This window comes from Hippopotamus amphibius, chromosome 1, assembly GCF_030028045.1.
Source record: "Hippopotamus amphibius kiboko isolate mHipAmp2 chromosome 1, mHipAmp2.hap2, whole genome shotgun sequence".
NCBI lineage: Eukaryota > Metazoa > Chordata > Mammalia > Artiodactyla > Hippopotamidae > Hippopotamus > Hippopotamus amphibius.
In genome coordinates this window covers 193,888,975-193,901,022 of record NC_080186.1, presented here as the reverse complement: position 1 = coordinate 193,901,022, position 12,048 = coordinate 193,888,975, and the positions used below count along the sequence as shown (strand labels likewise).

Genomic DNA, 12,048 nt, shown 5'->3' with positions numbered 1-12,048 from the left:
TTTATGGGGGCCTTGGAGCCTTGGTCAGAATAGGTTAGGGCGGATCGTTGGCTCTTGCCGGAAATCGTTCCGCCCGGTGAAGTTTCTGTGTGAGACCCGAGGCGCGAAGGGAAGAGGCGTGACCAAGATTCGCTAGGTGTAGTAGTGCCTTCAGTACCGCTTTGTGGCTGCTGTTGAAGAGAGGAGAGGCACGTTCAAGCTAACAGTTGGAGTCTCTTTGACGAATACCTTACTCCTGCCCCCGGGATTAAAGGGGAAGTCGAGGCCTGAATGGGCTCGGTCATCTCCTGCAGTTCGCGCGAAGACAGCAGCCGTGGCAGGTGCGGGCCCCGAGACCGAAGGAGAATCGAGATGCGGAATGTGGTCCGCCGAGGTTTGCGGCGCTGCTGGGCAGTTGCTTTGTTTCCTGCAGCTCTCTGCGGAGCCTAGACGCGGGCTCCTCCTAGAGGCATGTGCCGGAGAGAAAGGCAGCGTGGGTGTGGAGGAGTGACAGTACAGCCTTGAGGGTCCTTTCGTGTCTTAATTTCTCCACCTCCTCCTCCTCGTCCATTACTTCCCTTTTGCATTTCTTGGGTTTGAGATACCGGAGGTTTCATCTTAGCACGAGGGGAATGCCGAGGTTCTGGCTAGTACCCCAGGCTGCAGTCTCGTTCTACCAAAGTAGGCAGTCTCGAGTTTGGGGACTGCTGTGGGTAGAGATGGCTATTTTCATTCCTCAGTCTTTGTTCCTCTGCTCCATGCCTCCTCCATCCCATTTCAAGAGACCAGAAGCCCTGTCCTTTGCAGCTTTCCAGAGCAAGGATCAGGCTGTAGGTCCCTGCCTCAACTAGTCGGTTGGAGAGTGTTGCATTCTCGCGCGCTTCGAGGGAGAAGGGGCGAGGGTGGTGACCATTGGACCTCATTTACTAGGTTCTCGTCGACTTCCTAGGAGTTTGCGACCTTTGGAGTCCTGTGGGTAATACTTACCTTGGCTTTAGCATGTAGAAAAGCTTACTTGTGGAAGTAGGAAGCCTTCTTGCTGACTTCAGCGCCTAGCATCCTTGCTCTATAGTGGGATAGGATTTTGCTTTGCTACTGAAAATTCTTCGTGAAAAATAAAGGTTTTGTTTCAAGCAGATAAAAATAATGATAGCTGCCATTCACTGAGTTCTTATGTGTGCTAAGTGCTTTACATATTTTCTCATGTACTTCTCTCAACAATTCCATGAGGTGTTTTAGATTCTTATTCTCATTTTACAGAGGTAGGAACTGAGGCTTATCTTTGAGCCTCACTTAACTTGCCCTAGTAAATTTCTACTACCAGTAAACGTTTGAACCTGTATTAGAAAGCAGATTTTTCAGACTTCACAATCTGTATTCTTAACTATTACCATTGTCCTACCATTATGCTTCATCGCTTCCAGTTTCTTCACTAACATTTTCAGTAGCTGAAAGTATTCGTTAAAAAGTGTTTTGTATGCCTGCTTAGGTGTCTGACGACAGACAGACGTGATCTCTGCCTTTATGGAGCTTTAGTATTTTGATGCAGAATTAAATAGTTCAGAAACAAAATACTTAAACTTGCATGGGCTTGTTTAAAGCAAGTGATTAAACTGATGGGTAGAAGATGCAGGTTATGCAATCAAAGCTAGCTGTTTGTTTTAAACTCATGACTTGCAGGGTTCTTGTCATGAGGGTATTAAACTTAACAGTTGTTGGAATACTTATTCATCACTGGACTAAATGCTATGTACCAACTTTACTGGGGATGCATAGATGACATCTTTATTCTCTAAAAGCTCCCAGGCAACTACATATGAATAGTGTTGTGGAACTATTAATGTTCTTATGTGGAAATGATATTGTGGTTATGTAAGAGCATGTTCTTATTTTTAGGAGATGCATACTAAAGTATTTAGAGATGACACATATTGATGTCTACAACTTACTTTCAAATGGTAGAGCAATTGTTGAGTCCAGTGGTGGCTCTATGGGTGTTTAAAGTAAACTGTTCTATTTCTGTGAATATTTGAAATTTTTCACAATAAAAAGTTGGGGAGGAAAACCATAACTGTAGTGGAAACATATTTGTAAAGGTAGATCCAAAATGCTGTGGAGCAGGGGTACTCAACCCCTGGGGTCTAATGCCTGATGATCTGAGGTGGAGCTGATGTAATAATAATAGAAATAAAGTGCACAATAAATGTAATATGTTTGAATCATCCCCAGACTATTCCACCCCTCCACCCCACCCTGGTCTGTGGAAAAATTGTCTTCCACAAAAGCAGTCCCTGATGCCAAAAAGGTTGGGGACCGCTGCTGTGGAGCATAGAGGATGGGAGAGGGTGCTGATATGTATTTGGGGGTTGAGAGGCAGAGGCGTGACTTCCAGGCTTTTTAGTTTAGTAGTTTAACAAGCCCTTCAGGTGATTCCGATGCCTTCTAGAGTTTGAGAACCAGTGCTTTGAGTGTGGATACTTTTGTAGCATGATACTATTTTCACATTTAGAAATCAGCCTTAAGAGGTATTTGTCTTTTGCACAAATTTAAACAGATTACCAAACCTGGCTGCACATTGATTTATTAAAATATAGATTATCTGGCTGAGAAATGCTGCTGTAGAAAATCTGTGGTAGGTCTAGTAACTTGACTTTTTACAGATGTCCCAGATAATTCTGATGTAGCCAGTCCATTACGGGACTACTGTAGAAAGAATCTTAAAAATAAGAAAAGCTCAAGTCTGATACTTGAAGAAAGTAATGTCTTTAAGGCCAAACAGTTATATGTTTTGGAATTTATGACGGAGGGTAGGTTGATTGGAATGCAAAATAATGTGGAAATGCATAAGGTGTATTTGGTTTGTCAGGGGTTCAGGTGAAATAGCAATTCATTTAGAATGTCCTGGATCTCCTGCCATGCCTGTAAGATTTCATCTTGTACTACAATATACCTACCACTTGGGGAGGGGGAACCAAAAATAGATTTATTTCATACTTTTAGTTTTATAAGTATTTATTAAATATGTGTAATGCTGTGATAAGGACTATGGAGTCCTGATTTTGCCCTTAGGTGACCATGATGGCCTTTGGTTTAAGCAGACCTGTGTTTGATTTCTTTTTACAAGTCTTATTGGCTGTGTGATTACAGTCAAATTTGTTGAACTTTCTGAGCTTTAAGTCCTTGTTTATAATCAAATGATGGATATTTATCTATATATTGCAAGCATTTATAAAATGAGGAAAATATCTCTAATCCCAGGATTGCTGAGAATGATTGTTAAATCGCAAAGTCATAACTGCTTCCCAACTTTTTTCATATTAGAGCATGCATAGAAAATGATAGTATTTGTACAGTGTTTCCAGAAGAAACTGAAGAGAGTGGTGTTGGAGGCAACTGGCCGGGGGGTTCCAGCTGCCATAAAGGTTGAGACAGTTTTTTTGGCATACTTGAAGTATTGAAGTATTCATTCATGGTGAGGCAACATGTTGGAAGGCTCTGGGTTAACAAATTAAGTACTTACCAGGTAATGATGTTGAATAAATGTTCATTCTCTTGAAGCTTATTGTGTTTTGAAGGGATGTACACAACCAAAACAGTTAAATAATGCCAAGGTTATAGGTGACCAAAGGTCAAAACGAATGATTCAGAGAAGAAATGTTGGAAATTGTTAAGGAAAGGTTTGTGAGGAAATATTTGTTGGGTACTTGAGATGTGCCAAGCATCAAGAAGACAAAGACTCTGCTTCATCAACTTTATCTCCTTTTTATCAGATCATCAGATCTCCTGTAAAAATAGCATGCTCTCATAACAATAGCAAACACATGGTTTGCTTACCATGTTCTTCCATTGTTCTACAGTCCCCTTCCCTCTTTTTTTCAGTGGTACACTGGTTTTCAAACTCAGCTGCACATTAGAATCTGAGAAGCCTTAAAAAGACCTGGGCCCTTCTCCCAAATATTTTGATAAAATTGGTATGGAGTGTTGCCTGAGCAGTGGGGTATAAGAACTTTTTAAATATAATTTTGATTTCGGAAGCAGGCAGCAGTAAGCGGCAGCTTGCAGCAAGCAGCAACGAGCAGTAGCTAGAAACAAGATCTTGATTCTTAGTTCCCAGACCAGAAGTCCTAACCACTGGACCACAGGGGCCAGTGGCTAGGGCCTGGGTCCCTAGTTCTTGCCTCTCTTGTCAAGAATGAATTGAGGAGAGGAGGCAGAAGGTAAAGAGAAAAGTAAAAGAGTTTATTGGAAAAGCAAAGTACATGTGGAAAGACACACAGGCAAACTCAGGGAGAGAGTCCCCAGAGTCGCGCCTTTGAGGAGTTTAAATTCTCTATAAAGGGGTAGTCTTCCGGGTCTTTGTCTTCTTCTTGGCCAATCATATTGTTTTGACTCCAGGGTTAATTTGCCTCTGGACCCTCCTCTGGGTGCAAATGCACCTCTCAGTCAAGATGGATCCTATTGCAAAGGCCTCTGGGAGAGAGATAGCAAGACATTATGGTCGGGTATCCCCTGCCTTTTTGATCCCATGAAGGCTTTTATGCATGCATAGTGTCTCCCTCATCTGAAAGGTTGGGAGTGTATGACCTCTTGATCTCTTAATAGGGTTTAGCCACTCTCTGTCCCTGCCATAAAAGTGTCCAAAGGTCCAGTTATTTACCCTGTTTCTGTTGCTGTTTCTTATATCGAGGTGCAAATCTCAAAATATAGACAGGAGTCCGGTCATAAATATGTAATCCGGAGCCCAGTTGTCTCTTGCCTTAGGAAATGTAAATAGGGAGCTGGTAATGGATGTCCAGCCTGGAGCTCATCTTCTCAGTCCAGAGGTGTGAGCAGGCCAGCTGTAAATGCCTAGCCTGGAGCTGATCTATCTCCTACCTCAATTTGATCTGTAAAACAACTTGAAAGATAGGTACAATTTACTGAGGCTCTGAGAGGTTAATTAACTTGCTCAAGGTCACACAGCTACTGGAGTTAAGATTCAACACCAAGTATTTTTGGCTCCAGAATTCATGCTCTTAACCACTAGCCTGTTCAGCCCATTTCTAGTATTTGTAAGTATCATTGGTATATCAAAAGGGAAAACAAAAAAGAAAGCCTTTGCCTACCTTTATAACAAAGCCCTTCAAAAGAAATATCAGTATAGCTTGTCTGTACTTCTCCCATTCTCTTAAAAGCAATCCAATCACATTTAATAAAATTGAAAATTCTTACCGTTGGCTTCTCAGTCCTCTGTATGCATCTTAGCTACTTCTCCGACTTTATTTTCTACCATTTTTCCTTTACTTGCTTGCTCTGCTCCAGCTGCAATGGTCTCCTTACCTTTCCTTGACCATGGGAAATGTGCCAAATATTTATCTGTTTTAGGGCCTTTATAGTTTGTTTCTTGTCTGGAATGCTCTTATCATATAACCACATGGCTGGTTTCCTCATTCAATTCAGATTTCTACTCAACTGTCACCATATTAGAGAGGTCTTCCTAACGCATGTTTATTTGATGATGGGTCTGTTGTCTCTCTCCAAATGAGTGTGTGAGACATGGTTTCAGACCTAAACTCATAATCAGATGGGGGATATACATATACGTATTTGAAGCAGTGTTGAAGAGTGAAACAGAATTTGACTAAGTGAAGAGAAGGGGACAGATCCATCATTAATTTATACTCTTGGAAAAAAATGTACAGGATACACATTTTTTTTTCCAAAAGCTGATTTCTGCTCATTACATAATACATATATAAAGTAGCTCAAAAATTTGGGAGAATATATAGTAAAGGGACTAGTAGGAAATACAACCCAATAATTCCACAACTAAGAACTACAACCAGTAGTTCTGCCACTGGGTCATGGTATTATTAACTGACTTAAATTTTCATTTTTATGCATTTTCTAGACTTTTCACGATGAACACTCTAAAATTACAAAGTTTTTGAAAATTAATTTTCAGCTCTACCTGTAGAACAGGATTATTATCACTTTTGTTAGAACATCTAAATTAGAAGAGAGTACAATTTTAAAATCATGCCATAAAGTGTGTACACATATACGTATACATCCTTACATGCATTTATATAAGTAAATATGTATCTTTACATGCACTGATACACATCTTCCATTGTTGCTGTTTTGAAATAGACATTATTGCATATTTCTATTGTCAGTTTTGTTGCTGCGTTTATCACACTAAAAGAGAAAATGTTAATTTACTTGGCTGTCTTCCTTCTAGACCTTAAGCTCCTTAAGAAAAGATTCATGTTTACTTTGACTTTATATTGCCATCACCTAATACTGTGCCTTCTATAGTAGGTTAAAAGTTATTTGTTGAATAAATAGATTTATGTCAACAAATAATGAGCAATATTCATTCTGTTAGATTTTCATGTTATGGTAGTAGGGAGCTTGGTTTTAGTAGGGAGTACCTGTAGAATCTAAGGTTTATTGAGTATTTAGTATATGCCAAACATTTGCTTATTCTTCAAAAGTTACAGGGTATTATGATATCCTCCTTTTTATAGATGAAGAAACTGACTTAGAGAAACTAGCATAAGTTGCTTGTTATGTAATGACAGATTTAAATAAGTATATCTGACTCCAAAACACATGTCCTTTTTGCTACTAAATATTAGGGCTGGTTTTAGATGATGGGAGGAGTGAGAAAGTAAAAAGAAACCAAAGATTTTGCCTTTTGATGCAAAAGAGATAAACTTATTCACTACCATTAAGTTTTACAACAATTGGAAACTTTTTTTTTTCAGCAAACATATTTTGTATATAAAACAGTACAAGGGAAATAGGAATAAAAAGCACTGATATATGAAGTGAATTGTTTTTGCTTTTATTCTTTTTAAGAACTTTTATTGAGATACAGTTAACATACAATAAACTGCATATATTTAGGGTGTACAGTTTGGTATCCCAATCTCCCAATTCAGTCCCCCCAACTCTCCCTGCTTTCCCCACTTGGTGTCCATATGTTTGTTCTCTACATCTGTGTCTCTATTTCTGCCTTGCAAACTGGTTGATTTGTACCATTTTTATATATTGCGCATATATGTGTTAATATATGATATTTGTTTTTCTCTTTCTGACCCACTTCACTCTGTATGACAGTCTCTAGGTCCATCCATGTGTCTACAAATGTCCCAATTTCATTGCTTTTTACAGCTGAGTAATATTCCATTGTATTTATGTACCACATCTTCTTAATCCATTCATCTGTTGAAGGACATTTAGGTTGCTTCCACGTCCTGGCTGTTGTAAATAGTGCTGCAATGAACATTGGAGTGCATGTACCTTTTTGAATGATGGTGTTCTCTGGGTATATGCCCAGTAGTGGGATTGCTGGGTTATATGGTAACTCTATTTTTAGTTTTGCAAGGAACCTCCATACTGTTTTCCATAGTGGCTGTATCAATTTACATTCCCACCAACAGTGCAAAAGTGTTCCCTTTTCTCCACACCCTCTCCAGCATTTATTGTTTGTAGATTTTCTGATGATGCCCATTCTAACCGGTGTGAGGTGATACCTCCTTGTAGGTTTGGTTTGCATTTCTCTAATAATTAGTGATGTTGAGCAGCTTTTCATGTGCCTCTTGGCCATCCATATGTCTTCTTTGGAGAAATGCCTATTTAGGTCTTCTGCCCATTTTTGGATTGGGTTGCTTGTTTTTTTGATATTGAGCTGGATGACCTGTTTATATATTTTGGAGATTAATCCTTTGTCTGTTGATTCGTTTGCAAATATTTTCTCCCATTCTGAGGGTTGTCTTTTCATCTTGCTTATAGTTTCCTTTGCTGTGCAGAAGCTTTGAAGTTTCATTAGGTCCCATTTATTTATTTTTGTTTTTATTTCCATTACTCTAGGGGGTGGATCAAAAAAGATCTTGCTGCTATTTATGTCAAAGGATGTTCTTCCTATGTTTTCCTCTGGGAGTTTTATAGTGTCTGGCCTTACATTTAGGTCTTTAATCCATTTCGAGTTTATTTTTGTGTATAGTGTTGAGTGTTCCAATTTCATTCTTTTCCATGTAGCTGTCCAGTTTTCCCAGCACCACTTATTGAAGAGGCTGCCTTTTCTCCATTGTATATCCTTGCCTCCTTTGTCATAGATTAGTTGACCATAGTTTATCTCTGGGCTTTCTATCCTGTTCCATTGATCTATATTTCTGTTTTTGTGCCAGTACCATACTGTCTTGATCACTGGAGCCTTGTAGTATAGCCTGAAGTCAGGAAGCCTGATTCCCCCAAGTCCGTCTTTCCTTCTCAAGATTGCTTTGGCTATTCGGGGTCGTTTGCGTTTCCATACAAATCGTAAAATTTCTTATTCTAGTTCTGTGAAGAATGCCATTGGTAATTTGATAGGGATTGCATTGAATCTGTAAAGTGCTTTGGGTAGCATAGTCATTTTCACAATGTTGATTCTTCCAATCCAAGAACATGGTATGTCCCTCCATCTGTTTGTAGCATCTTTGATTTCATTAGTGTCTTATAGTTTTCTGAGTAGAGGTCTTTTACCTCCTTGGTTAGGTTTATTCCTAGGTATTTGATTCTTTTTGTTGCAATGGTGAATGGGATTGTTTCCTTAATTTCTCTTTCTGATCTTTCATTGTTGGTGTATAGAAATGCAAGAGATTTCTGTGTGTTAATTTTGTATCCTGCAACTTGACCAAATTCATTGATTAGCTCAAGTAGTTTTCTGGTGGCATCTTTAGGATTTTCTATGTATAGTATCATGTCATCTGCAAACAGTGACAATTTTATTTCTTCTTTTCCAATTTGGATTCCTTTTATTTCTTTTTCTTCTCTGATTGCTGTGGCAAGGACTTCCAAAACTGTGTTGAATAGTAGTGGCAAGAGTGGACATCCTTGTCTTGTTCCTGATCTTAGAGGGAATGTTTGCATTTTTTCACCATTGAGAATGATGTTTGCTGTGAGTTTGTCGTATATGGCCTTTATTATGTTGAGGTTGCTTTTATTCTTTAATCACAAACTGTTTTAAATTTCATTACAGTGTAATTATAATTTTAAAGATGAATAAAGTCAAGCCTGGCTAGGTAAACTAGTTTTAATGTTTCATAGGGAGCAACCAATTAAACTGGAGTTAGATCTTTAGGAATAGGACTTTTGGCATTGTGCTTTGCAATTCTAGCTAGTTTATCATTCAACTCTTAAGAATATTTAATCAAGTAATTTCTTGTACTACCAGTAATCAAATAAAGTATTTGATATGTAGTTTCATCTTGGTTGGTGATTAGTTTTAATATGACCAAGGAACCAAGTCCATGTAAACAGCTTTGCTAAGGAATATTTTGAGGTTATATCACTATTATATGATAGTTCTTAAGCTGGTGTTAATGGGCATCTGTTTTTGTGGGAAAGTTTGGATGTCTATCAGTCACATAAAATTGCTTGCAGAGTTTAGTGTACGTGTGCATTTTTTCTGAGAAGATCCATAGATTTTAGTAGGTATGCCAAAGAGGTGTGTTTTTTTTTTTAAGGCTTTATCTTTATTTTATATTTCTTAAAATTTTTTAAAATTGAGATATAGTTGACATATGATATTATGTAAGTTACAGGTATATCAATTTTTGTTACAGTGATTCACAGTTTTTAAAGGTTATACTCCATTTATAGTAATTATAAAATATCTCAAAACAGTTTTTGACTCTAAAAGTTTGAGCTGCTGTTATAATGAAATCTTGATTTTATTCTAATATTGTTTTGTTGATTTATATATGAGACCAAAATGCAGAATGGTTATGTTCCCCAAAAAACCTGTTTGCCAATTGAATTTTTATAAATTGAAACCTTTTTTAAAAAAAATTGATTTAATGTAATTTCAGATTGGTGTATAGTTGTCAATGATTTTTAAACCCACATTATATTTTATATATTCTTTTCCACTCTATTCAGATATTACTGAACTATGTACAGAGGGATTTAGCTTTTAATGTAATTTTGTTATAATTTGAATAATTTTCTCCTAATTCTCTAGGTATTTTTAGACTTGAGGAATTTAGTGTAGTCTTTTTGTTATTTTGTATCAGTTTGTCAAATTTCCAAGATGTATATTATTGAAGATGAGAGTCTAAATTTCTTAAATGGATGGAAGAAATTTAAGGTTTGAAGGTTTACATCAAGTTATTGGTAATGATTTTACAAGTGTCATTTAAAGTTATTTTTACATGAGTGATTTTGAAGTACAGTCTCCAAAATTAATTTTTTCATTGCATTTTAGGTAAAAGATTGCCGTATCCACTTACTGAAGCTATAGCCTCACTATCTTTGTCTTTTAAACTGCATCAACAATGAAGCAGTGATATCTGAGAACAAATGAACAGTTGCCAAATAACTGTCATCACAATTTCAAGTGATTGTATAAGCAGAAACAAGCTGTAACAGACCCATGTGTCAACTCTTGTAGAGAGTATGCTTTTTTCAGATGCTGTTTATTTAGAAACAGTTTTAGTGTAGCACATTTAAATATTTATATCAAATGAAATAAAAATGAGTGACGGCCCCAGATTCTTTGTTGGGCCTGAAGAAACAGAAATAAACCCTGGAAATTACCGACACTTCTTCCACCATGCAGATGACGATGATGAAGAGGAGGATGAGTCTGTAAGTTATTTGTTTGTTTGGTGAAAACCAATACAGGCTAGGCTTTTTACTGATCACTGTGAAGGGGGATTGATACCATTGTCTTAAATTGTGAACACATTTTTTTCACATAGTAATTTATTGGAAATTTTTAAACTGAAAAAGCATACTATGTTTCATTAGTAACATTATTGAATATATAGTACTTCAAGAAAGACAATTAGAAATCAGATTTCTAAGTTGTTTAATAATAACTATTTTAGTTCTTTCAGTGATATGCCTAGTATAACACAGGGTTGGGCAGAAAAAGAGACAAGGAGAAAGAGTAATCAGGGCCATAAATCAAAGCGTTCCTTGTATGTAGAAGTACACAAATACATCAAGGTAAAGAATTTTAAAGGTAGTAAAGAAGGACTGCTTAACCAGCTTCATTAAGTTTGTCATGTTGTCAACACAGGTGGTGGTTGACCTGAAGATATCCCTTTTATTAGCTATTCAGAAGTCTAAACTGTATGCTAGGAGAAGCTACCTCAAATATCTACGGGGGCGTGTGTGTGTGTGTGTGTGTGTGTGTGTGTGTGTGTGTGTAAACCATACGGCATCTGTAGGAGTAACACACATTTATTATATTTATTTCATTATGGTTAAGTTACCTCAACATTTTTATTACTCATCATTTTTGTCCCTTTACAAGTAGAGATTGCTTTACTCTGATAACTGATTTAAAATACAAACTTAAAATGTGTTTTTCTTACGTTTCCAATTGAAAAGAGAATTTTGTTTTAAAACAAAAACCTGTTATACTTGATGTAAATAGTAAAAAATGAACCGAAAATAGTTATTAGGTGACTCTTCAAATTCTTTTTCATAGTTATTTAACAACACCTTTCACAGTGCAGTTACACATATCTGAAATGCAAAATCAGACTGTCACTCACTCATTTAAAATCCATCCCACCCCCCCACCTCACCCCTAAGAAAAAAATGATGATTTTCAAATTTCTCAAACCAGCCACAACTTTCCTTCATCTAAAGTCTTATGTAGAAGTCCAGTAACTAAAATATAAAAGCGGAGCTTCTCTAACTGACTTAGATTAGAAAGTACTGTGGATTCTGCCTCTGCTACCCTTACCCCTTTTCTTTAGAGTTCTTCTGAGCACATTGAGAACATCACTGATAAATGAAGTCCAGTCTTCTTCCATATAAGGACTTTTATCTCTTTCTTATATCTAAAACTGTACTTGTCTGTCTTCTCTTTTACCTTTTATGTTTTAGCAATATCAGATTTTTATTTCCCACATATTCCATCTTGTACCATGCCTCTTTGCTATTGTGTATACTCCTTTATCTCTATGAAATGTCCCTCCTTTTTGGATACCTTGTGAATCAGTTTTCATTCTTCAGAATCTCAGCTTTTGTGTTGTTCACTCTTCCCTTCTCCTTACTCTTTTCCCCATGAGAAACTGCTACATT

The 12,048-nt window shown here is 37.2% G+C and overlaps 1 protein-coding gene across 20 annotated transcripts in view; it reads left to right on the top strand.

Annotated features, from left to right (window-relative positions):
- The first annotated feature begins 63 nt into the window (after window positions 1-63).
- The window catches only part of PPIP5K2 (diphosphoinositol pentakisphosphate kinase 2), a 76,259-nt gene continuing 64,274 nt past the window's right edge, over window positions 64-12,048 (top strand). For 8 of the 20 annotated variants that reach the window (XM_057738115.1, XM_057738099.1, XM_057738084.1 and 5 more), the window contains exons 1-2: window positions 78-320; window positions 10,214-10,596. In XM_057738115.1, the coding sequence (XP_057594098.1) occupies window positions 10,483-10,596 (114 nt within the window). In that variant the 5' untranslated portion in view covers window positions 78-320; window positions 10,214-10,482. Of the gene's footprint in view, window positions 321-10,213; window positions 10,597-12,048 lie in introns of all 20 variants that reach the window. The other 12 variants (XM_057738168.1, XM_057738161.1, XM_057738125.1 and 9 more) reach the window with 6 other exon arrangements.